This window comes from Hemicordylus capensis, chromosome 5 (assembly GCF_027244095.1).
Source record: "Hemicordylus capensis ecotype Gifberg chromosome 5, rHemCap1.1.pri, whole genome shotgun sequence".
NCBI classification, from domain to species: Eukaryota; Metazoa; Chordata; class Lepidosauria; order Squamata; family Cordylidae; genus Hemicordylus; species Hemicordylus capensis.
The window spans coordinates 224,394,747-224,421,959 of NC_069661.1; the positions used below are offsets into that span (position 1 = coordinate 224,394,747).

A 27,213-nucleotide genomic window follows, 5' to 3' on the forward strand; every position below is an offset into this window, starting at 1 on the left:
GGCCACAGCCCGCTCACCAGGCCTGCCTCCCCGAGGAAATGTCAGCTCCGATTGGCTGGCACGCGGCCTAGTAGGCGAGACCGCTACTCTCCGTTGGCTGGAGTCTGTTTACCTCTGGGGGTTTTGCGAGAGAACTAGGCGAGGCGGCTGTTAAGGAAGACTACAGTTCCCGGCAAGCTATGCGTGGGGAGCGTGAGGCTCTGTAGGAGCTCTGCTTTTTTGACGAAGGGGGCGTCGCGTTTCTTCTACAAAAGGGCTTGGAAGGGAGATTCCTTCCATCGTGAGATGGCTGGTTTGGAACGCATCAGCAAGCTTGATCCTGTACGTTTAGGACTCGGTCGAAGCCAAGGTTTCCTCTTCCATTCCAAAATGTTAAATTAACATTATAGCATAGCAAAGCTCATGTCATCACGAATTACCGCTTTGCAATCGATCACTGATTGTTTTGCATATATGTTGGAGCTTTGAATAAAATGATACAGATGCCCCTTTTGGGATTTCATGGCCTGTTTCGGCCTTACTGAGGATAAAACATCATACATCTAACTCTAATCCCCCCAAATTGATTCCACAATAAACCTGGCTTTGAGAAACTCTTCATGATTGCTTGTGCTAGTTACTGGTGGTTTTGCACAGTCAAAATTCGAGTCTGTGCATGCTTTCAGGCAAAGTGATTTTTGTCTTCTTTGTGCTAATCAGGGCAACTTGACATGTTGCAAAAGGCAATTGTCACAGATGACAAACATGCTAGGGATTCCTCTTGGGTATATGGAGCAAAAATTTGCATTCACTATCTACCTGCAAGGTTAATGATAATATTTCTTTGTGAAAATGCCTTCTGACTGGGAATGTTTTAATGTGTAAAGCAACCCTTAGTCTAGAAATCTGCACAGTGTGTAGCATAGGATCATGGTGTAGGAACAATTGAGCTAACTTTCAATTAGGGTGGCTTTGTCGGCCACTGACTTTTGACTGTCGGCCGTTTGTCACTGTTATGGTTGGAGGTATATTGCTAAGCATGGTAACAGGATGACTCAAACTAGAGCAAAAGCTGTGCCTTAAGAGAACACAGGCCTGGCTTGAACTTTTTTACTTTGGATAAGTGAGACTGAAAATGATGGCTGTGGGAGGGAGTCAGACCTTTTGCAGCCTGTTGTGAGAGGCATTGCATTGTGGGTGAGGTTAGGGAGGCTGTGGAAGCAAGTGTTGGCTTAAGGGATGGTTTCAGCTCTGTTGGTGTGCAATAAGAAAGATCTTTCCTCTTGTAGTGTGGACCACTCTTCTAGTTCTTTGTGGTCAGATTTGTTCTTTGTGGTCGGACCTCTGAAAAGTATAAGCATGCATATGTATTCAGTACTTGGTTTGGGCCCCTTTTGCAGCAATTACTGCCTCAATGTGGCGTGGCATGGATGCTATCAGCCTGTGGCACTGATGAGGTATTATGGAAGACCAGGATGCTTCATTAGTGACCTTCAGCTCTTCTGCATTGTTTGGTCTCATGTCTCTCATCCTTCTCTTGGCAATGCCCCATAGATTCTCTATGGGGTCAGGTCAGGCGAGTTTGCTGGCCAATCAAGCACAGTACACTGTATACTTTTCAGAGGTCCGATATTGTTCTATTCTACAATCCTTGTCTTCTTGGTTCCATGTAATATTCTAATTTTCTGGGATTGTGGATTTGGGGTTTTCATGAGCTGTACGCCATGATCATCACAATTATAACAAATTAAGGCTTGACTTATCTCGCTTTGCATGTAATGCGTCTTTCTCATATATCAGTTTCACCTTTTAATTTGCATTACTGAAATTAATGGACTTTTGCACGATATTCTAATTTTCCGAGTTTCACCTGTATGCTTTAGAATATGTTCCCTGCTGAAATAAGAGCATCTTCTCTGTTTGTTTTCAGGAAGACCCTCAAGACTTACCTGTTTTCACAGGTAAAGAGGCATCTTTTAACGTGGTGATTTTCTTTATTTAGCAGGGCGAGAGTAACTGGCCCTTTCCACCCCCAGCACAGTACCTCCAGTGACTGTTGCTGGTGTCTATCTTATGTTTCTTTTTAGATTGCGAACCCTTTGGGGATAGGGATCCATCTTATTTATTTATTGTTTCTCTGTGTAAACCGCCCTGAGCCATTTTTGGAAGGGCAGTATAGAAATGAAATAATAATAATTAAAAGCCTGTGAAAACAGGTAAGTCTTGAGGGTTTTCCTGAAAACAAACAGAGAAGATCGAACTGAAACCTCTAGAGGACAAAGACACACGGTAGCAGTGGCAACAATACCCACTGAGACCCAAGAAACCATTAACATATTGGGGATTGACTACGGGGCACATCCAAAAGCATGGTGAACCAATTGGATCAGTTGGCAACAACAGACTGAAGAGAAGCTCCACAGATGGAGATTGTGGCGCTTGAATATGTATCAATGAGCTCTCTTCATCAAGGTGTACTTATGGCCTGCGGCCAACAGTCTTGCTGCTGCCTATCTGCTACCAAAGAACCTCTTGGCTGACATCGAGGGAAAGATCTTCCAATATCTCTGGGGGAGCAAATGCTTCCCTCTCCCCAGAGGGACGACATGTCTGCCTGTGTCATGGAGAGGCTTCGTCCTACTGGCCCTCTACATCACCTATGGTGTCAGCTTCCTGACTAACAATTGGGGAGCATGGGGCTGGGAGAAGGCACATGGAGGGCCACAGCCTCCCACCGCCGCTGCTGCAAGCCAACAACAGCAGATCCATCCATTGGCCAGCATAATGTTTCGTGGCACTCTGGCGAGAAACCAAATGGGGAAAATTGTGGTGGGACTAGGGAGAGGCCATCCACATCTGCATCATGAACATGGAGTTGGGACAGCTTCTCAACTTCCTTGCAGAAGCCCTGCAACTACTCAAAGAATGGAAGGTTCAGCCATGGGCATTCCAGTCCTGGTTGAAGAAGCCAGCCACAAATCCACTGAAAACTGGGAATGAACAAGTCCGACAGTGGCAAAGAGACCTCCCCTTCCATGTGCTCGAACAAGAACAGTGGTGGCTGGCCAGGGCAAAGAGAGAGGAGCGAAGACTCACAAAGCCCACCTCTTCATACCTACTGCATCTGGAAGGAGCGGGGCAGAGGAAGGTGTTCGCCAAACTGAAGATGTCCACCATCCCATCGGTCCCCTACCAACTGTGGGAGTTGTGCTGGAGGTTTTACCACCAGGTCCCCCGGATCAGTGCCTATAAGCCGTGGCACCTGAGGGACAAGAGGACCTGTCCACTCATTGCCTGCCTTCATTCATTCATTCATTCAATCAATTTCTATACCGCCCTTCCAAAAATGGTTCAGGGCGGTTTACACAGAGAAATAATAAATAAATAAGATGGATCCCTGTCCCCAAAGGGCTCACAATCTAAAAAGAAATGTAAGACAGACACCAGCAACAGTCACTGGAGGTACTGTGCTGGGGGTTGATAGGGCCAGTTACTCTCCCCCTGCTAAATAAAGAGAATCACCACGTTAAAAGGTGCCTCTTTGCCAAGTTAGCAGGGGTACTTCAAGTGATGAGATGGAGCGGAAACAACACGGCCGCACCCATGGAAATAAACACTTCTTGGAGGAGTGCCTGGGGGCGAGAGTCACAAAACGGGCTGTCGCAAGACTGTTGAGGACCCTGACCATCAGGACAGTCTCAGTTGGGAACAGATCGTGTCGAGAGGAGAGGAACAATGTGACTGGTTGAAGCCCCATCCAGGTCCCATCCAAGCGGTTGACATGAATCTGGTGAGCGGCGAAGGAGGGGTGAGGACACAGCCGGCGAGCAAGAAGTGCTGGGAAATCCATCGGAACATGGTGCAGATCGTCTGCCTGCAAATCATCACTGTGCTACCAGAAACACATGACCAGGAAATGAAAGCGATCGCCAGCGAATCCCACCGTCATTGTTGTCACCACAGGGGAGGAGCAGGCAGCAACTGAGTCGAGCAGGACAGTAGTCTGAAAGTCCTCACAGAACTATGTTGCCAGGCAAAGGCAGAGAAGGATCAGACGAGCAGAGATACTTGGCGGAGGACGTGGGAATGGCTCAAAGACGTATCAAGAGTCATCACGTGAGGCTCTATCGAAGTCAAAGGAAACAGTCATCCCAGTCATCCTGGCCGTTTCCGCATTTCCGGACCCCCATGAACAATGTTCCCGAGTTCCCGTTGGTCCCGGTGTTGCCATCTTTTGTGAATTACTGAGTCCTCATGGCAGTGACAGAGTTCCCGTGTTCCTGTGAGTTTTGTTCCTGTTGTTCTCCATGTTCCTGATATCCCTGTTGTTCCTGATGTTCCCGCCGTTCCTGTCATCGTCGCCATTCTTGCGATTGCTGTTCCTGTGGCTGTTCCTGTAACAGTTATTTTCTCCAACTGTCAGGAATTGTCACCTTGCATACCGGACATTATCATCTTGCATTTTGGACATTAAATCTAGGAACTTGGCCAGTTGAGCAGTGTATCCTCTGCATAAAGCAGTCAACATAGACCATTGGCCATCAGATACAGGCATGGCCATGACCAAGGTCATTCAACATGAACATTTAACTTGGACACTTAAGGTTGAACATTGAGCATTACACCATTGTAGCAAGGCAGTATGTTACTTTTGCTTGCATAACTGCTGCTCTCTGGACCAGGATATTGGTAGTGAAAGTACTCAAACCTATGTCTAGACCATCTGTCTCTACTAAAGAGACTAACTTATTATTTATTAATATTAGTATTTTTATAAGTAAATAACCTTTTACTTATTTAAAACTGTTTAATCTATATATTTAACTCTCTTAAACATACCCATCGCTAATCCCATGTGTGGCAGCTCTCGCAAGAGTTCGCAAGCAGCTGCCGGATAGGATAGCAGCGGGGACTGAGGAGAAAATAGCGATGGCAGCTGGAGGAGGTGGCAGCAGCGGGCCGGGCCGGCTGCTGGGAGGAGGCAGACACTGCTGGGCAGGAGGAGGTGGCGGGCTGGCTTTCCGGCTTGTCCACCAGCTAGAAAGCGCCAGGTGTGTGTGTGTGTGTGGGGAGAAGCCAGCCGGCCCGCCAGCCAGCCAGAAAGCAAGGGGGGTGGGGAGAAGCGGGTGTGGGGGAGAAAAAGGCAGCGGCGGTGGGATGCTCTTCGCCCAGCCCAGCTAGTTTTTATTCTGTGAAATTGTTTTAACTGTTTTTACTCTTTTATATTTGTTGTGTTTTGAATTGTGTACACCACCTAGAGGTACACATATCAGGTGGTATCTATGATAAATAAATCTTAATTCAATTAAGATAGCAGCAGGAGAGAGGGGTAGGCCCATAGCCCGTCTAAAATTTCAGGGGGACACCCACAAAGATAGTGGGGTCAGATAGGTTGTGACTGGAGCACTTGTACTTATTTGTTAAAAAAGGGGGGGGGATAAAAATTTGGGGTGGCCTAGTCCCATCCTCTCATCTGTGGGCCTGGAGAGGGGAGAGAGAGGCTCTTCCCATTGGTCTATTTTGTATTTATCCTTATGTTACTTGCTTTTGAATTATTTTTTTAAAGGGACATAATTGTAATTCTTCCTCCTAACTGCTGAGGTTAAAATAAGAAGCAATGAGTGTACTCAGATTAAATGTTAACTTCTAGAAAGTATGTTTCTGCATGACTGCAGTCTAATCCTAAATACTGTTATACTTGTGGCCAAGGCTTCTTTGGCTGGGACAGGATAATGGCTCAAAAAATTCAGTTGATATCTTTTGGTGAGAACTAATTGCTAGAAGTTGATAAAGTTCTTTTGTTTTGATGGAGACAAATTGCTATCAGGGTTTAAAATAGGGCTTCTCAACCTTGGGTCCCCAGCCATAGTTAGCTTTCACACACACACGTACACACACCATCATGCTGAAGGTCATTGTGGTTTAGCTGATGGGAGTTCCTTTTGGAGTTCTCCAACCTCCAACCAAACTCCAACCTTTTGGAGTTCTTTGAGAGTGTCAACAAGTGTGTGGATCAAGGTGATCCAGTTGACATAGTATACCTGGACTTCCAAAAAGCTTTTGACAAAGTTCCTCATCAACGACTCCTGAGGAAACTTAGCAGTCATGGGATAAGGGACAAGTACATGTGTGGATTGCTAACTGGTTGAAAGACAGGAAACAGAGGGTAGGTATAAATGGAGAGTTTTCACAATGGAGGGAAGTGAGAAGTGGGGTCTCTCAGGGATCTGTACTTTTTAATTTATTCCCAAATGATCTAGAAGCAGGGGTAAGCAGTGAGGTGGCCAGATTTGCAGATGATACCAAACTCTTTCAGGTAGTGAAATCCATAACTGATTGTGAAGAGCTCCAAAAGGATGTCTCCAAACTGGGTGAGTGGCAACAAATTGGCAAATGTGGTTCAATGTTGGCAAGTGTAAAGTGATGCACTTTGGGACGAAGAACCCCAATTTCAAGTATATGCTGATGGGATCTGGGCTGTCAGTGACTGACCAGGAGAGGGATCTTGGGGTCGTGGTGGACAGCTCGTTGAAAGTGTTGACTCAATGTGCAGCAGCTGTGAAAAAGGCCAATTGCATGCTAGGGATCATTAGGAAGGGGACTGAAAATAAAACTGCTAATATTATAATGCCCTTTTACAAAACTATGGTGTGGCCACACCTGGAGTACTGTGTACAATTCTGGTCACCACATCTAAAAAAGGACATTGTAGAACTGGAAAAGGTGCAGAAGAGGGCAACCAAGATGATCAAGGGCCTAGAGCACCTTTCTTATGAAGCTAGGCTACAATACCTGGGGCTATTTAGTTTAGAAAAAAGACGACTGCGGGGAGACATGATAGAGGTCTATAAAATCATGCATGGTGTGGAGAAAGTGGATAGAGAGAAATTCTTCTCCCTTTCCCATAACACTAGAACCAGGGGTCATCTCATGAAATTGATTGCCAGGAAATCTAGGACCAGCAAATGGAAGTACTTTTTCACACAACGCATAATCAACATGTGGAATTCTCTGCCACAAGATGTGGTGACAGCCAACAACCTGGATGGTTTTAAGAGGGGTTTGGATAACTTCATGGAGGAGAGGTCTATTGATGGCTACTAGTTGGAGGGCTGTAGGCCACCTCCAGCCTTGGGGGCGGGGTGCCTCTGGGTACCAGTTGCAGGGGAGTAACAGCAGGAGAGAGGGCATGCAGCATCTGGTGGGCCACTGTGTGAAACGGGATGCTGGGCTAGATGGGCCTTGGGCCCGATCGAGCAGGGCTGTTCTTATATTCTTATGAGTTATAGCTCAACAACATCTAGGCACCCAAGGCTGAGAACCCCTGGTTTAGGGACAGTGATCCTTTCCAGCCAAGGAAAGGAGGCAGATGGGTGTGTGTGTGAAGAAACAACACTTTTGTAGTTTGAGACAGAGGCAGAGAATCAGCAATCTATGCATGGACTAGGGGCACCTTGAGGTTGCGGCCTCTTCTGATTTGTGGCAGCAGATTTGCTGCATTGTAAGAATGCTTGATTTTTGCTACTTATGCTTTATTTGTAAATAAAAACAAATATTAAAGACATTATACGACTCCAGCATTTTCTCATCTGAAGGAAGCCAAACTCGAGCAGTGCCACTTTCAAAATGTCTCTCTGTTTGGGGAACGGCACAACAATATATCTGCTTTGTTTTGAGTCCCATTGAGTGCTATGGACTTCTTTCTAAGACAGGGACAGGCAACCTTGGCTCTCCAACTGTTGCTGAACAACAATTTATTGTGGCTGGGGATGATGGGGATTGTTGTTCAACAACAGCTGGAGAACCAATGTTGCCTAGTACCCCTGCTCTAATGGCTACAGCCTTGGTCTTTGGGGCTAGCACAGCAATTACTGTCTGAATCAAACCAGTGGGGCAGGTATAGGCATTTTTGCCATACACTGAAGACTTCATATGCCCAGAACCATGATACACACATTCTCCATTGCCTCCACTTGTCTCTTTTTGCTCCCTGTTCCATCTTCAGTTTAAAGGTCTGCTTTTGAGTTTCTTGCATTGTCTTGAGGGCTGCATAAGCATATGTAATGCCATAAGAGCTCCCCTTGCTGTACAGCACATCGTTACATCTGACACAAATATAGGAGCAAATGTTGTTTTCCTTGTCCCTTCTGGATGTTATAGCAAAGTATGCCCTACTTTCCAGATTGCTGCAGGCTGAAATTTTTGAGGCTTTCATTTCAAACAAGGCTCTGGCCCGGATGGGAATCCACACGGAGGCACTTGCTGATTCAGTACTGACCAGCTCTATGACTCTGGGAGGTGCTCAGTTCACTTAGCAAGTTTGAAGAGCTTATTCATTTCTCTCTGTCTGATGTTTGACTGCATGACTGAACACATCTTGAGGTCACAATGCTGGCAACGACCATAGAGGCAAGGGCCAAAGCATCTTTCCTGAACAATGGGAGTGCTTGGTTTAGAGCCCAAGACTGAAATATAAATAAAATGTAGTGGGGGGGAAGTTTCTAATGCTCTTTAAAGCCATCTTCAAACCTGCCGCACAGCAGAGTTAAACCAAAGTACTTGGATTTAGGATGGCTCGGTCTTTCTTTAAGCTGCTCGATGGGTTGCTGAGCAGGCTGGGAGGCATTAATCAGTGCTGCATTTTCGTTCACACCTTGGGTAGCAAGGAAAATTTAAGGATTGGAGTTTGAATGAAAGAAAGGAGCAGAATAAATTGCATCTTCCTCCCCCACAAGATCTGACGGACCTTTTCAGCTGAGTACATACCAGGGGCTTTTCCCATATTAGTTAGCTTTAGCTCAGCCTCCTAAAGCAGTGCCTGCCTCAGAATTTCATGGCTTTGGGGGTCAATCACAACAGAATTGCTGGATTGGGGAAGGTCAGAGGCCATTTTTGTCAAAGGCTAGTGACCCTAGAAGCAAGAGGTAGCCTGACAAAAAATTGGATTCATTTGAGTGAACGTAGTTCTCACTGTTCTGCCCCTGCTGAGTCTCTTCCCCCGCCCCAGGTGATGAAAATCCTTCAGAATTGTAGTGTTTTGTGTAAATTCCACTCTCTTCATATGCACAGAGAATTGTATTACACACTTGTTGAAATATAGCAGTACCATAGAGAATTACTGATGACGGTTCCACAGCATGCAGAGTTTAGCTGGGGACATATGGGGAAAAACCACTAAACTGCAATCATATATATTCACACTTGCTACTGTGTAGCTCCCACTGGCCACAGAACTTACTTCCCAATAAGTATGGATATGTGTATACACGCACACACACCAAATTTAAGCACATTTTTTGTACAAGCTTATTTGGCTGCAAGTTCAACTGAGACTAACATAAATGTGTTTCAGATCAAGATGACCCAGTCATGAGTATGACGCAGGGATATACCGTTCAGCTCCTTACATTTAAAAAAAAGCAAAAAAAAAGCTAAAGGGGACCAGACTATGGAGAAGTTAGGGTGGATGTGAGTTGTGTTAATCTTACCCTGTCCACATGACCATTTGCTTAAATACCACCATCCAGCTCCGCTAGCCCCTGCTATATACATGGTTGTTTAAGTCTGCCACTGCTACATTTAATTCAGCCTTCAGTTAGGCACTGAATTTCCAAAATTTCTGATGATACCATTCCCTGAATTAAAACTGGAAGCTCATTTTCTTCTTGCACTCAAAATTTACTTTTAGGATCAAACTAGATGTGACTTTAATTATGCCACTGGCCCTGGCATATGGGGAGGGGGGTTGATCCAGATTGGGACTATGGTGGGGGTAGGGGGCTTTAACCCTAACCCCTCCCTCCCTTGTTTGGATCCAGATCAGGGCCCCTCACATGTGCTTTTCCCCCAGGCGGGGGGAGCCTTGCATTTGAGATAATTGCCCTCTTTAGAGGAACTCTCTCTGTGTTTCTGCATAAGCCAGCAAGCTGGGCAGATAATTCTGATGTGGAAAAGTGGCAGAATTATCTGTTCCTACCACCTAATGGCACAGCGGGGAAATGACTTGACTAGCAAGCCCAGAGGTTGCTGGTAAACACCTATATCGGGCAGCAACGATACAGGAAGATACTGAAAGACATCATCTCATACTGCGCAGGAAATGGCAATGGTAAAACCCTCCTGTATACTACCAAAGACAGCCACAGGGCTCTGTGGTTGCCAGGAGTCAACACTGACTCGATGGCACACTTTACCTTTAGTAGAAGCGAACTGGAAGAAGATGGGGTCAGAACAATATATCGTGCAGAGGTACAATGAGCATTTCTCCTGTACACAGGAGACTGTTTTAAAATTGATTTTCTGTTCTCTTTTGGTGCACAGCTGAGGAATTGCATTACATTTTAAAACATACACACATTAGCTACTCACAACTCACATTTCCCCCCCCAAATCAAGCTAATATTCTCAATTTAACTTTTTTTATTTAAGTGTGAAAATCCTTCATATATCTTGGACAACTGTACAAATAACACATTTTAATCATAAACATGGTTATGACCACCGTTGAGTGCTATCAAATATTTTATTTACAAAACAATTATTAAAATGCCTGATGTCATATTTCCATGTAATTATTTCTTACCCATAGGGTAATAAGTCCATTATAATTGCTTGTTGCTTTTTATAATACAGAAGCAAAAGAACAAACCAACCCTATGTTAATAGTTTTCTACAAAAAAATTCACAAAGAACTATGAATATGACCAAAAAAGACCAATGAAAATGTCTCCCAAATACAATAGTTTGTTTTTTTTTTGCTCCCACACACACTTAACACAGAATAGGTCCAAAGGCACAGCTTTGAATGTTGTATAAATGTATAGAATTATTCTGGCAAAAGGAACCAGAAGAGCAGTTTTCATACCAATCTATAAGTGACAAGAGAATTTTTTTTTGCATTGGAACTCACATGGTACATACACACGCACGCGCACACTCACACATACACGTTATGCTGTATACGGGTGGACCAGCAGGATTGCTTCCCTTGTCATTACGGACCCATCACCTTTAATAACCATACAGTTGTACAAATACAAATAACATAGTATGAAACACAGCCAACGTAAGGCAGTGTATCATTCAATGCTACATGTCTTCTTGTAAAGGTAACACTTATTTGATCAAAAGAAAGGTGCATTGCAGTACAAAATTACATGTAAAGTGGAAAAACATGATCACATGCCATTTTAAGAAGCCTCAAAGAGGAAATGATGAGAACATCCAATAACCCAACCATCTTTGAGGAACTACAGTGTTACTTAAAGAATGAAGCAAGAACTTTGCTCCATATACCTTTAGGTAAAAATATGGATTAGATTTCACCCCTAACACGTTTCCTTAAAGACTGTATTAATTCCTCAAAAAGGAGATAAAACCATGCACTAAGACCAGCATAGTACATAGCCAAATCAAAAGACTGACAAAGGGTATATTGAAATAGAGTACTCACTACTCAGAGAGCTGCTTTGAGCAGGTATTTGATCGGATTAAGTCACATTGGTTAGCAGTGCAGGGCATGGATTGCTCCCCCTGCCCCCCGCCCTTCTTTCTACAGTGTACAGCTTGGCTGTATTGGGGTGGTTTCATTCTTTGAACATGGATGTAGTGCATCCTTCTCTGCTTGGTGTGTGCTATAATCAGGGCTGGGTGGGTTCTGCACTGGAAAATAATCAAAATTTCTGTGCCAAGAAAGGGTGAATTTGGCAATCTAGATGCCTTATGCAAATTAAGTACATTTGCATATCACTGAATTTGCATGATTCTGAAAATGAATAATACTTCACATTCTTATAGCACTCTTTGAGTGTTCAAGAGCTTTACTTACATTATCATGTAGCCTTACACACCACGGAAATGTAGGCCAGTATTATTATTGCTATGTGACAGATGGGGGCAGGGCTAGGCTGAGAGATAGTGGCTTGCCTCACATCACTTCATGACAACACCTGTAGGCCAGAAAGTGGATTGTGTCAACTAGCTATAAAACCAGGAGACAGACTGAAAGCACACCATAGGTGGGTGCTCAATCCTCCTTTCACCTGTGCCTCCGCCAGCAGCTTCTTACCAGCTGTTTGTCGCCTGACGGAGGTTAGATCCAGTCTGGAAGCCTCAATGGAAGAAACACTGCTGGGGGCAGTGTTCCCACCGCCCAGTTCCTTGGGGAAGAACTGGGGCATAAGGAGCTGCTCGCCAGAGGCCCCGGCCCCCAGCCATCCCTTTCCCAGCGCCGCATGTGCCATTCACACCCTGTCAGCTGCAGGGGGTGTGGCTAGCACCCAGAAGGGGCTGCACAGCCCCCTCCCCCTCCTTCCCGGCTGGCTGGCTGGCTGCCTGCTTTCTCGCCTTGGCTCTGAGTGAGGGAAGAGAAAGCAAGCACTCAGCTGCCTCTTGGTTTGCCAGCTGGGAAGGAGCAGGTGAGGCAGTGGTGGCAACACAAAAAAAGAAACTGGGGGTGGGGGGCACAGAAGGGGCAAAGTGCATTGATGGGTGGGGGTGAGCTGTGTCCCAAACATTAGATTTCTGAAGCAGAAAGGGGGGGGGAATAAAGCTCACATCTGAGGGGTACCTGCCCCCCCCCGGAGCCACCCTTGAGGTGAGGGGCCGCACCTTGCACTCCCAGCTAGCGAGTGCTTCATTGGCCAGCTGGGTGTGGAGGAAAGACAAGGGGGTGCCCAGGGGGAGGGGCAAGAGACAGGGGGAGGGGCAAGGGGCACTGTGGTGACCCCAGTGGTCCAGGGATAGTGCCCCCCCCTTTCCAATGGTGGCTGTTCCGCTGGGGTGAACATACGGATGAGAGGAAGCGTTAGCACTTACCCATCCATATTTTATGGGAAACCTATACGTTCTAACACATAGATGTACTGCCATAACAACATCTTACTCCGCTCCTGAGTGAGTTGATAGCTAAAGTGGGATTTTAACCAAGGGCTTCTCACTTTGAGCAACTAAACTATACCAGCTGCTAGTTACAGGGAAAGGCAAAATGCTATGCAAGGCACTGTAGCCCTGTTCTCTGGCCCCAGGAAATCCTCTTCTACTGCTGAGATTTCATTATCATTTTCCACACATTTCCAGGGCTATCTTCATGTTTCCAAGGGCTAACAATGACTTTTAAAAAAAATGCACTTTTGTATTGGAGCTGCAATCAGCTCCAACTGCACTGGGACTCTGCACTGGAAGGTGAGAGTGAACTTTAGGACAGTTTGCTTTGAATGTGGGTTAAAGAGTGGAAGATTTTACCTGATGAGAGTGAGCCGAACTGAATAATTTTCAAGCCTCTTACACCTCTGTGAGTCTTTGAAGAGCCCAGGCCCTGCAATGCAGGCAAATCACTACACACTCATTGCAAATCCATTTAGATGGAAAAAAATTTCCATAGTTAGTGAGATAGCAACTAACTTAGGCCAATTTCAGGACGTCCGGAAAAGACACAAAATAAAAAGGCACACCTTGGCCTACTTGATGCTTTACAGCAGCAGCAAAATCTTGCTTGGTTGAAGGAACCATCATACTGGTCTATGGTATGCCTCATGGATCTTTATCAATGCCTCAGGATCTTTTCCATCTTCGTGGCCATTTAAAATGCCCATGTAAAAGTTCCATTAATCTACTAGCCAGGCATAAAAGTTTTTTTCTGTCTTTTATTAAATATACAGGGTTGATCCTATTACCAGTCATTTTCATTTTGCCCATCCTGTAGTGGCTTCCCCATTGATGTAGGCAAAGCCAGGAAAGTGTTGCATGTGCTCATATTCAGAATTTCTCCTCGTGGTCAATGGTGTGTACATGTCACTGGAATTTCCATATCTTGTGGAGTGCATGGGTGGACTTGTGTAGCAAGCATTCGCCGAGGGTACCTCTGGCCAGCGAGGAGTTACTGGAGTTGGATGCAGTCTTGGGGTGCTGCTCATCAAGCAGGGCTCCATCCGGGATGATGGGCTATTGAAGGGGTACTTGGAAAGGAAATCACAATGTATACATGTTAGGGGTGTTGTATGTTTGCATGTGTGTGCACACACACAAAAGAAATTTTGTACACCGCCTATCTGGTGGTATAAAAATATGATAAAGAAAGAAAGAAAAATGCCAGTCACATCAGGCCTTTTATAATGTCAATACTCAAATAACAATTCTCATATTTTGTCAAAATGAAACTCTTGCCATTATGAAACTCTCAACAGTTTGCAATCAGAGCCTTGTGCAGCCTTGCCTTGTGCACCCTGGCAAGTCAGCACCCTGCCATCACTTCATGGGCCCTCGCAAGTCCATTTGGCACTCCACAGCCACCTCATGGATCCCTGCAAAGCCCTGTCCCTACCTTGCATGGCCTTGCAAGGACCCCCCGCCACCTCACTGGCACCTTCAGTGGAGGGAGAAAATTAAAGCTCATAAAAGCTTTAATCCATCTTATTTATTTATTATTTCTCTGTGTAAACCACCCTGAGCCGTTTTTGGAAGGGCGGTATAGAAACAGAAATAAATAAATAAATATAAAAGTAAAAGGAGGTGTGGGTGGAGAACGTTTAACTATAGATGTGTCAGAGTGCTCATCTACTTGCCTTAGGCAAGCAGCTACGTTTAGGACCAGGAAGTCACTTTCCAAAACTTTCCAGAACTTATTCCTCTTAGTCCTGGCTTCAGAACTCTCAATGGGCAAAATCACTGATCTGTGCCTTTCGTTGATCAAAGGCTAATAACTCAGGAAATACTAGATGCCCCCCACAAAAAAACAAAAAACACCACAGGATTATGCTTCAATATATACTTATGCTTCAAAATATAAAGAATTTTGGAAAAAAACTTTTAAAGGGATTTAAAAAAATAAGATTTGTTATCCAATGGCAAAAAATTAGCCAAAAGTTGTTTTCTAAAGTTTACTGCTCAGTTTTTAAATTGTTGCATCTCAGCCATTTTACATCAGAACTGCTGCAGATTTGGATGGGTGGTGTCTCTTGTTATCTAGCTGATAACAAGACTGGATGAAAACTTGTGGTTTAGAGTTTATGACCAAAACATTTTTCAAGGCTCATAGTGGTAGAATCAAATGTTGAAACCATGGTTTGGAGTTATGACCAAGTGAATGTTCACGGCAGTAGCGGACCATACAGATAGGATGAGGGGGTGGTCAATGAGCCACAGATACAGATAGTTTCTGCTCTCCCCACCCTGGCCACGTTGCTCTGCCTTGTTTCAACCACCACGTTAACCCTGGCCGCTGTTGTATTAACCTGGAACTAGACGAATAACCAGCCCACGAGCCTGGGTTGTACGAAGTGGTTGGTGAGATGAGGCAGAGTGAGGCAGCTGGGGAGAAGAGAGCAAGAATGAGGTGAACCTATGGCTAGTTTGTATGGTACCTCGTCCTGCCTGTACGGGCCACTACTGGTTCAGGGCTTTTAATGGAAGAATGTTGAAACAACTTCTCATCTTAACTCAGGCCTTTACAAATTAGATTTTAGAGAGGAGAGCTGGTCTTGTGGTAACAAGCATGACTTGTCCCCTTAGCTAAGCAAGGTCTGCCCTGGTCTAGAAGTGTGAGCACTGTAAGATATTCCCCTCAGGGGATGGAGCCGCTCTGAGAAGAGCAGAAGGTTCCAAGTTCCTTCCCTGGCATCGGGCTGAGAGAGATTCCTATCTACAACCTTGGAGAAGGCGCTGCCAGTCTGTGAAGAGAATACTGAGCTAGATAGACCAATGGTCTGACTCAGTATATGGCAGTTTCCTATGTTCCTATGATCTAGGAGCCAACCCAAAATTCTAGGAGCCAGATAATGGACACTTGACAAAATGATCAGATTTAGTGATGGACATTATGCAGTGGGGCGGGTATGGACTTCTCTTTAACCCCTTTATAAGTAACAGCACAGAAACAAGGCTGCCTGGGAGGCTGGGACTAATAAATTTTATTAAATAACTCTGAATATCCTGGTCTAGAAATGAACTAGCTCCAGAGCAGGGATGTGCACGGAACAGGATTTGAGTTCTGTTCCTAGTGGAATGCGAATACCTGGAACGTTCCATTGGAATGTCCAGTCATGCCAGTTGTTCCGACAGAACAAGCTCAGAACATTTCCAAGTATCATTTTGGAGGCCTGTTTTCCCCCCTTGCTGACTCATTTTGGCACTGACTTCCGACTGGTTTGTAATCTCCTCGCTTCTTGGTTGGCTTGTTATCATACATATCAACTTGGTTTTTTATGATAAGAAACCAACCAAGAAGCAAGGAGATTACAAGCCAATCGGAAGCCAGTGTCAAAACCAGTCAGCAAGGGAAAACAGGCCTCCAAAATGGCTCTCTAAACACTCAAAATGTTCTGGCTCAGAACAGGGTTGTTCTGTTCTGAGCTCGATAAAGGCCCTTCATTTGAAGGGCGTTCTTGTTTCACAACTGAAACACTCATACAACCCATTATGAGTTGGAACGTTTCGAGCTTAGAACATCCTGCACATCCCTTTTCCAGAGCTGTGCCAAATTGGTTATCAAAGTCTGAGAATTGTATCATTGCCCTCCAGTACTCACTGTGTCAGAAGGCAATATACTGTGATAATTTTATTCTGGATATGTGTGAAATCAACATGACCTAAATAGGGGTGTGCAAAATGTTCTGAGGGCAGAACGTTCTGACTTGGGTAAAGGGCCTGTTCCAGGCTTGAAACAGAAGAACCCCATTCTGAGCCAGAATGTCCCGCTGTTCCAGGCAACCAGTGAGGGGCCTGAGGGCAGTGCTGTGCTGTGCGTGTGTGTGTGTGTGTGTGTGTGTGTGTGTGTGAAATGTACCTTTAAAAGTTGTTGTTAGTGCCAATACTTGCAAGAAGCAGTGAGGAGCAGTGCTGCGCCAGCATCCCAAGCAGCGGAGGCCCTGCCTTCGGCACGCCCATTTGTGTGACCACCATGATGTTGCTGACCACATAAATGGCTGTCACGCATGTGCAGTAATTATTTGCATGCTGTAGGAGGACCTCTGCTGTGCGGAATGCTGATACAGTGCCGCTCCTCACAAGTATTGGCAGTAACAACTTTGAAAGATATCTCCCCGCCCCCACCCCACCCCCCTACCTGCCCTCAGGCCCTTCACCAGCTGCCTGGAACAGTAGAATGTTCTGAGTTGGAACAGGGTTGCTCCATTGGAATTGGTTTGGCTGGTTGTTCTGAACTTCCAACGGAACATCTTGGAGCTTTGTGTTCTGTTCCAAGCTCAGAACAGAATGCAAAATGTGTTCTTTTAGGTCCCCTGGACCTAAAGGTGTGTTCAGATCATCGAGCAGGGGAGACAAATGCCCCCCCCAGCTGCCAGTGTGGGGGGGGACCCGTGGACTGCCCCCCCCGGTTTGGGGGATCTTGCAGTTTGGGGGCCCATTTACAACTTCCTCAGCTATCATGAGGCTCCTGCAGTGTCACTGGAAGAGTGGTGGGAGGACTGCCTCTAACTGAAACTATTCCTGGAAATTTGTTCCCCAACATTACGGCCTGCCTCCCTGCAAGGCTGGAGGTTCTTGCACCACTGCTGCAATGGGCACCAGCTTCAAAGCTACCCTGCTGCACAGCTCCTCATGCCTCTTCTTTTCCTCATTGTTGTGACCTCACCCCCTCCCAGGCTTCTCTCACAATCCTCCTATCCTTCTCCTCGCTGCTCGTATTTCTGATGTCCCAAGCTGCTGACGCTATCATTTTGCCCCAGCAAGGAGGAACCAGAGCAGAGCAGCAAGAGTCTCTGTCTCTCCCTCAGTATCTGCATCAGCACTGAGGTTGGGACTTCCCCTGGCCCAAGTAATTGGTGGGGTGGAGGAGAATGGAGACAGAGAAGGGGGCATTTTATGAGCATAAGATAGCCCACTGTTCTGAATTATAATTGCCGATTTACAAATCAAAAATCAAAGCTTTTAGGAACACACATCTCCCCATGGATTTTTACAAATAATGTTGCATGGGTGGTGTGGCATCACAGTTTGGGTAGGTGCAGTTATTAAAGTTACTTTATATTTAAAAGTAATTTTCTTTTGTTTTTCACCATGTCCTTAGAGTTCTTCTGCAGCAAAGACATGAGGGGTAGGGGAAGAAGAAGAAAGTCTCACTATGCCCCTAGTTCAGACGGTAGCTTTCTAGCTCTTGGTTGGGTGCTGCAGTGCACAATCAGTAGCACAAGAAATGTCCCACAAAAAACAGCCAGGTCCTCAACCATTGCCCATACTCACTTCAGGAAGTCTGCACAGACAATACTGGGCCCATGATAGTTACTGTCCTCCATGTGGATTAGCAAAGCCTCTTGTAAATCTGGACTGTGGGGATTTGAAGTGCTGTAAGAATGCCTCCAACCAATGCTTGAATCTAGAGCTCTCAAAAACTGTACCAGAACCAAAAGAAGAGCCCTTCTGGACCAAACTAAAGGTCCTTCTAGCCCAGCATCCTCTTTCTCACAATGGCCGCAAGATGCCTCTGAGAAGCCCAAAGGATAGGCAAGAAGGCAATAACTCTGCCCACTGTGGTGGTTACACCACCCCGCCAACAGCAATGGGAGGGCACCACAACAGTACTCCCTCTGAAAACAGAGGTCCCTTTTAGCCATTATAGCTAATAGCTATTGATAGACCTGTCCTCTATGAGTTTGCCAAATTCTCTATTAAAACCATCTAAGCTAGTTGCAATCACTACATTTAGTGGCAGTGAATTCCATATAAGAATGTCTAGATGAAGTCCAACTAAGTCTGTGAAGGCCTAGGCTCCTCGTGGGCAACCTTTCTTTCTTTCCATTGGCACCCAGAAGAGCAGACTTCATAATGAGCTGCAGTGAACTGCTGATTTGCCTTTCCACTTTTCATTAACATTCCAATGTGAGCATGCCTAACCAGAAAGGAAGGGCTAATAAATGACTGCAAAAACAAGGGGGACAGGAATACAGTGTGTTGCTTCTCTGTATGACCAAATACCCCCCAGATGCAGCTGTGTTTATGAATGTGTCATGCATATAAAAAAGAATAATTGCACGAAAATAATACGGGCTCCCAAATTTCTACTATTTTTACAATAAAATCTGTGATGGCTGATCCCCAACATGGAAAGATTTGTAACGGTAGGTCAGCTAATTGCAAATGAGTCAGTGACTTCTTTTTCCTTCCAGTGAAGAGACCATTGAGAGACAATATTTTTAAAGTCCGCCTTGGCCCCTGCCTGACTATTAACTCAACCAATGAAGCATCTATTCAGCCTTGTTGGAGTGTCCAAAGCTTCGCCATCTGCGCGGATGCCTGCCCAAGCTGCCTGAATCACCTTTCACACTTTGCATCCGGTTTAATGAAGAGTGCTTAAGCACGCTGATCTCAAAACACTGGGGCCTAGTGATCTTTGCCAAATATAAAGGCGACATTTATTGGAGAGCCCTTCACAGGAAATTACCATTTTCTGGGTCAACTCACTTGCCGCCACCACGCTGTTGAAACTTGACAAGAAACACTAACCCCTTTAAGTTAGGGTGACTTTAAGCCGATTATTGTTAAGGTCCTTTCTCCAAAAATTAAAATTAGTTGTTTCTTTCCGTTATTATTTTAGAAAATACTATTTTAAGTCTCTCCTGCAACCAATGACGCTTGGGTTCCGTCAGAGTTAGGCTGAAGAATAATCTTTTTATTCTTGTCCTTCAGCATGCCGACTGATTATGCAAAGAGGTGAAAGGTGTCTCTGTTCAAACAGCAAAATATTTTCCTTATGAATGCAACTTCACTTTATGCTGCTTTTGCTCACACTTTAGAAAGCATCCTATATAGCCCAGGGAGCTTTGGTTCCAGGGCAAATAGTACACACAGGGGTCTCCAATCCAAACTGTCACTGTTGCATGGGTAGGGTAAAGCCACCCCCCCTCCCCCAGACACACACACACTCCCGCTGTGATCCTGATCTGGTATAGAGGCTCCTGGACCTGCTATTTACAGAAAGAAAAAAACGCAAGCACATCAGGGCCAATGACATCATTAAAATCACATCTAGTTTGGCCCTAGTTTTGGGGCAGTCAGGCATACATTATTGAATTTTATTTCATCTACTGAGCTACAGAATTGACAAGCAATAAAGAGAAACTAACCTGTGAAGAGCTTCTGTGATAAGCTGAATAATGAAGTGGTGCAGAAATCGTTGTGTCGTGTGGTAGAGATGGATACTGACTCTGAATTGGGTGGGGATGCTGGTTTCCATAGCTACTGTAATTGTAGCTGCCTGTGTACCTAAAACAGAAGATACCTAGTCTTCATACAGATCTGCATCACATAAATATGGATATTTCAGCCAGGCTTTTAGTAGTTCCTGAATGCTTTACATTTTTAAATTACTGTTTTTAGTAGTTTGTTTTATGTTGTTTTTCTTGAGTTTGTTTTTGTGAACCACCTAAAGCCTTTGGAGTCAGGCAGTATATAAAATAAATAAATAAATAAATAAATAAAATTTTCTAATTTATATATATATATATATATATATATATATATATATATATTAACCACGACAGAAGGAACCACATCTCATCTAATGCCAACGTATTACTGAGATACTTGAACTAAATTTTTACCTAGGAGTTTGATGCTGATGATTTGTTATTGCTATTGCTGTTATTAATTCAGTTTCTATACTGCCCTTCTAAAAATGGCTCAGGGCAGTTTACACAGAGAAATAACAAGCAAATAAGATGGCTCCCTGTCCCCAAAGGGCTCACATTCTAAAAAGAAACATAAGATAGACGCCAGCAACAGTCACTGGAAGTACTGTGCTGGGGGTGGATAGGGCCAATTACTCTCCCCCTGCTAAATAAAGAGAATCACCACGTTGAGAGGTGCCTCTTTGCCAAGTTAGCAGGGGCAAACTGGGCAAAGTTGTTAAAACATCTCTCTCTCCCCCGCTCCCCACTCTTTTTTTCTTTGTCTTAAGCAACCTTTGGATTTTCTCCTTTGAAGACAGAGCATCTCCATGCCTATCACTTATTTCACCAGACTGGGGCTATTGTTCAAATCAGTGAACAGTTCCGGAAACTAATTTCTTCACCACATGAAGACTGAATTTTGGAGACAACATACCCAGAATGGCCTGAAGGCCAAACCAGTGTGACTTTAAACAAGTTGTTTGGAGCTCTGTATGCATGCTTTCTGTAAACGGATGCGGGGGGGTGGGGGAGGGAAAACAGGGAGAAAACGTGCAGTCTGTGTTAGGACTGCAGTGTGGGGACACAAAGATGGATTCTTTGGATTCGGTCCCCCCATGGCTACTATTCACCATGGCAGGGAAATAGAAAAATAAGCAAATTACCTGCTATGTAAACTGTTTTGAGAACTTTTGTTGAAAAGCGACATATAAATATTAGCAGAAGTAGCAGTGGGGAAGCTCCTATTGGCACCCATCTGAGGGCTCAGACAATTTATAATTGTGCGAATATTTGGCATCAGAGGTCTGATGTCATTGATACCAGCTTCCTTCTTAAAACAACACCCTGCCCCCAAACCAATCACCCCCCTCAACCGCACATTTGTAGCTATTGTATCAGAAAATACTCAGATTTCAGCCGCCACTGTTTTATTATTCTGCCTGTTGGTTAGGCTAGCTAAACGAAACTAAACAGTAGACAAATGACCTACCCATGTTCTTCTCTGTGGGGATAAACAGGTATCCTGTGTGTGACTGATGAAGGAGGCACATGAGGGCTTCTCATACAAGGCAGCTGTTGAGAGTTTTCAGCAGGTGACCCAGCAGCTGTTGTCACAGTGTAGGTGAGAGACCATGTATAGGATTGCATGGCCCCTGCATGGAATTGAAAGACGCAGTTAGCTTCCAATATCTGGTAAATCTCCACTTACAGTAAAACACAGGGACCCGAACTTCCTAAGTCGCACAGCAGTCATGGGGGGGAAATGGAAACGTTAGTGCAGTATCCATCATTAAAGGTTCATAAACCAAAAGGCCAACAATATCATGTTGTGTTTTTGTATCTTTTTAAAATTTCTTATTTGAGGGGGTCTTTTGAATCCAGAACTTAATTTCTAAAAAGAATCACACTGGGACAAAGACCCACCTAGAAATGAATCACAGTGACTCCGAAGGCCCTTTTCCTATTGTGATGGGGATGGAGTTATAGATTCTATGTGATCTGGGAAAGCCACCTTGCATATGCTCAGAAGTGCTTTCATTTTTATTCTTACATCCTATGTTTCAGAGCTGAGGCCTGCTAGAATAGCAGCCACAGCTGCTACAAACATTCATTTTTAAAAGGAGAAATGAATTGTTGAACATCATGTAAAAAAAGAAGGCCTGGTTGTAGCAGAAACTTAAAAACACCAACACCACCTGTTGCCTTCTTTGTAAACTGTTTATTTTTGAGTGGGGTGGGGGAGGTTTCAAAGGCATACTAGATAATAACATTGATGTCCGCCAAAAAGAACATGTGCTGCTGCTGTTTGGAAGAAAGGAGGCTCTGCATATAGCCCCTTGCCCCACTGCCCCTCCAAAATGGATGATCATGGGTGTATCTAGGGTAGGGCAGGCAGGGCACATGCCCCGGGCACCACTTAAAGTGGGGGGCACCATTTTTTAAAATTAATTTTTTTTAAATGGCTGCCAAAAACAAAATGGCCACCGCTCATGCTCAAATGTCCTCTGTGAGGCCCTAGGCCATGCCAGGCCTCACAGAGGCCATTTGAGCATGCATGGTGGCCATTTTGTTTTCAGTGGCCATTTTTAAAAAAATGAAAAAAAAATGACCACCACACATGCTCAAATGGTCCCTGTGAGGCCCTAGAGGCTGGAGGGGGGAGGGGAAACCTTTGCATATCCCCCACATGGCCTTTAGGAAGCCCCCTGAAGGGGCTACAGGTAATTTTATATCTATAACTATATCTATCTATCTATCTATCTATCTAAAAGTCACTGTACACATATTCAGATATATGACTTGTATGTGAGCTTCAGACTTGTATTTTTCAGCTGTTATGGTAAAGTTATCTGAAAGATGGGTTTTAGATGTTTGGACATGGGGCGCAATTTCAGTGCTTGCCCTAGGTGCTATATTCTCTAGATACGCCTTTGCGGATGACTGGCAGGAACCTAGATCTTTTAAATAGATTTTGCATTCAGAGTCCTGGTTGGTAGAAGAGGCTGGAGAATCATCTGCACTACAACCATTTATGCATGCAATTTCCCCTGTCCAGCTGTCTCCCATTTTCCCCATCCAGCTTGTCAAAGTCTGCTTTTGCAGACAGTCTCTAGCTGGATCAGGACATCTGGCTCTTCCTTCCTCTGAGATGAAGAATGCTCAGCATAACCAATTGCATTTCTGAAGGCCCAAACCTTCAGAGATGCTATGAGTGGGAGAGTTTTGGACTTGAGATACAACATGAAAGGGCATATTGTAAAAGGAGACTGCAGCTTCTCCACACTGGCCTGTGTGAATATGTAGATTTTTGAAATTAGCAAGGAAAACATACTACCACTACTACTACTACACCACTGTTCAATACAAAAATTTTCAAAGCGGTTTACACAGAGTAAGATGCTTTCTTATGTATGTTGCTTTCTTTGAAAATGGAAGCTTATGCAGCTCATACATTTCTCATCCACTGCATTTACTAAATTTATATCCCACTTTTCATGGAAAAAAATAACAAATTCGCATACAATAAACATATTAAACATGATTCAAAATACATCAGCGCAAATCGTAAAAACAAAACAGCAGTATTTATTAAATAAACGCCAATATAAAGTCAATTCAGCACAGCATTAAAGCCTTCCAAAAGCCGAAACCATTTTCCATTTAAAATCAGTTCTTGGGCTTGCTGCGCCTAAACGTAGCTGCTCAGCCTGGGCCCTGTCAACGGTGAGCTCCACCAGCTCCGTGCTACACAGCATTACTGCAGCAATGTTACCTGGTGCAAATATTCCAGTTAAAGTTCTAATCATTTTAGCAAATTAATGAAACAGTCATGTCACAATTTAAAACATGTATTTAAACCATCTGGGAAGTGATTCTTCCACATAACTGGCTGACCCTAACCCCCTTTCCTTGGAATCGAGACTCAATGGTTTTAATCGACTTTACTTCCAAGTGTGCTTTTAGAATCACAGTTTGTAACACATTTTCACCGTATCTCTGGTCTACCTACAAGAAGGCAGACTGATAAGTAGCCAGCAAAATTATTAGTTATCCATTGGCAAAGTTTTTTTTATTCCACTAAACAGGCACGGGTGCTTCAAAGCACAATAATGCTAGCAAATGAGTAATCTCACAGCCTTTTCGGGAGCACTGGAGAGGCACCCATATATCCATTGCATTTGTTAACAGTATTGATGTTGTTTGAGCAATCATTAATCAAGCCTTTGTAATTTAAAGAGAATTAAGGTCTAATTACCCCTTTTCAGAACACAGTAGTTTAACAGAAAGGTTTAAGGAAAAAGGTGGCTGGGTCTTGCCAGATGTTTTACAGCAGAGCAATTTTTATTGATGCTTAGCCTTTATGGAGTGCACTGTCATGTAAAGCTCAATGGTTTAATTGCTTTTTTGTGTTTGACCACTGAAGGTCCGCACAGAAATTGTGATGTGCCAGGCTTAATAGTTAACATGTATAGTTAATGCTGCCGAAAAGTAGCAATGGCCTAATAACTTATTGGCAGGGGAAACAAGGGAATAAAGTTAGATCAGTTTCAGAGATACATAAGTCATTCACAGTTGTAGATATACCTGAACCAAAATAATACTTATTGATTTTATTTAAAATATTTGTACCCCATCCCTCTAATACACTACTGCTCAGGGTGGCTAAGTCAGTAATACCAATACACTATTAAAAACTACTAATAAAAATCAAAGTTCAGTTAATAAAAACAACCCTCAGTTAAAACTAAAATTTAAAACAACGTAACACACATTTTCATAACATTACTGAGTGTTCAAAGCACTTCCCATTTGCTTATTTATACATTCTTATACCCCACCATTCAAGATGTGTATTTCCAGGGCAGCTTACAAAAGGCACAATAAAGCAACCGTCTTAAACAACATGTGGGCAGCATTAACACTTCAGAAGTGTTAGACATTAAAAGCAGCACAAAAACACAATACAACTGAAAAGGCTCAGGAAAAGAAAAGAGTTCTTTGCCTGATGCTCAAAAGACACTGGAGCAGGATCTAGGTGAGCAGCTTAGACCAGGGTTTCTGAACTTTGGGCCCCCAGATGTTTTTGGACTACAACTCCCATCATCCTCAGCCACAAAGGCCATGTCTGGGGATGATGGGAGTTGTAGTCCAACAACACCTGGGAGCCCAAGGTTAAGAAACCTTGGCTTAGACTGTACATTCCACAGGTGAGATGCCATAATTTTTTTTAACATACTCTACAGCTGCTACCCACCTTACCTCAACTGGAGGTTCCAAGGTTCCAATCTGGGACTTTATGTACGCCAAGCATATGCTCTGGCATTGAGCTATGGGCCTTCCTTGCAGAGCTGCAACAACCCTGCCCAGACAGGTCAGCATTGTTGTCTTCAAGAAAGGGATAAGTGGCTCAGGCAGGCCACAGAGGTGCACCTAGGGAATTCTGGAGCCTGGACCTAAAGGCCTTTGGAGGCTCCCCCACTGTGCTGCAAGTTAAGCATCACCCCCTACACCATATACACTGTGACATACGTAAGAATATAAAACAGGAATATTTATGCAAATATGCATTAGCAGAAACATTTCAACAAGGAACAACGTAGTCCCACCCCACCTATTTCTTTCAGCACTCCTCCCTCTACCTCTAAAGCACCTGGTGCAGTGCAGCACAAACCAGCGGCATGGCAACCACACCACCCAGGACAGACTAAAGAGGATTTGGGGGCTCCCAGGAGGTGAGGAGGCCCTGGACTCCAGCCCCAAAGTCCAGGGGTAAGAGTGCCTCTGAGGCTGGGAAAGATGGCTTGCAAAAGAGTAATTTGGAGGTAATTTGAGGTAATTTGGAGCAGAGAGGTAATTTGGAGCAGAGTAATGGCAAGGGAAAGTGGTTCTTAACCCTTTCCATGCCTTCCACTCTTCTGCTGCACCTCGACCTCAGCTGCTTTCTCTACTGTGGATTTCCAGATATGTGATTACCCTTACAAACAGATCTCTTGAATCCCATGGGAAAAAGCAATCGGGGGTGCGGAAGCTGGAGTGGAAAAGTGGTTAAGCATCAAGAAACGGGTTAAGGGCTTCCCCCTCCATTCTCTGCTCCAAATTGCCTCCTCCCAAATTAACTTTGGGCAGGGGTGTAGCAAGGTATAGTAAATCTTGGATACCCTCCAGCTCTTTTTGCATGTTTCAGGTTGGATTGTGTCAGACCTGGCACAACTGGTCCACCCTGTTGACCACCTTCTTTCCCCTCTCCACAGCTTCACACTCTCCTGATAATGAGATGAATCAAAGGACCCACTTCCTTATTCACTGTAAATCAGGTAAGCACTCACATTCTCTGTTTCACTTTTAGGTGGACAACTATTCATGGAAAAGTGTATAAACAATCGTCATCCTCAGCTTTACCAACCTGTTGTAGTTGCTATGCCAACATACTCTGGAGACTGATTGCTTACAGGCGAGGTTGCAGATGGCACATCCACGGAGGTGGCGGATTTAGCTGGAGAGAAAGGCACTGGGGAAGGAGTTGGAGGAACAGGTTCTGTCAATATGATCTCTTCTCGTACTTCTACTGCAGAGAGAAGGAAAAAAGATGCTAAAATAACATGCTGGCCTTTCTTTTCTTAGGAAGCACTGGTTCAGCAGCATTAAGTTCCGGACTAAGCCTGCACGGACACTGAAGGGGGAAAACAATCTCCCATTCCTTCTACAGCTGCCTGAGACACCCAAAAATATGCCCCTAAGCCTTTTTAATATGGTGATTCTCTTTATTTAGCAGGGGGAGAGCAACTGGCCCTATTCACTCCCAGCACAGAACCCCTCCAGTGACTGTTGCTAGTGTCAATCTTATGATTCTTTTTAGATTGTGAGCCCTTTGGGGACAAGGATCCATCTTATTTATTTGTTATTTCTCTATGTAAACCACTGTGGACACTTTTGTTAAAAAGTGGTATATAAATATTTGTTATTGTTTATGCTAAATGCATTGAAGGTACTCTGAAACAAGGTGTTTTAGCCACTTCTGCCACTTGGATTATGGTAAGATTTTGTTTCTTCCATAGGTGAGTTAAATGGTTGGTTGGATAGGTACTGTACATCTTTGTCTGGTGCTGGATCTAAA

General features: G+C 44.4%; 1 protein-coding gene and 1 long non-coding RNA gene across 9 annotated transcripts in view; one reads left to right on the plus strand and one right to left on the minus strand.

The window, feature by feature from the left end:
• The first annotated feature begins 6 nt into the window (after positions 1-6).
• On the plus strand, positions 7-27,027 carry LOC128326032 (uncharacterized). Its single transcript, XR_008307812.1, has 3 exons — positions 7-321; positions 26,351-26,413; positions 26,721-27,027. It is a non-coding gene; the product is annotated as an uncharacterized LOC128326032 (long non-coding RNA).
• Positions 10,483-27,213, minus strand: part of RFX4 (regulatory factor X4) — a 119,065-nt gene continuing 102,334 nt past the window's right edge. For 6 of the 8 annotated variants that reach the window (XM_053252069.1, XM_053252075.1, XM_053252072.1 and 3 more), the window contains 4 exons: positions 26,503-26,664; positions 21,589-21,751; positions 20,055-20,193; positions 10,483-13,934 (listed from right to left, as the gene is read on the minus strand). In XM_053252069.1, the coding sequence (XP_053108044.1) occupies positions 13,662-13,934; positions 20,055-20,193; positions 21,589-21,751; positions 26,503-26,664 (737 nt within the window). In that variant the 3' untranslated portion in view covers positions 10,483-13,661. The remainder of the gene's footprint in view (positions 13,935-20,054; positions 20,194-21,588; positions 21,752-26,502; positions 26,665-27,213) is intronic. The other 2 variants (XM_053252070.1, XM_053252071.1) reach the window with 2 other exon arrangements.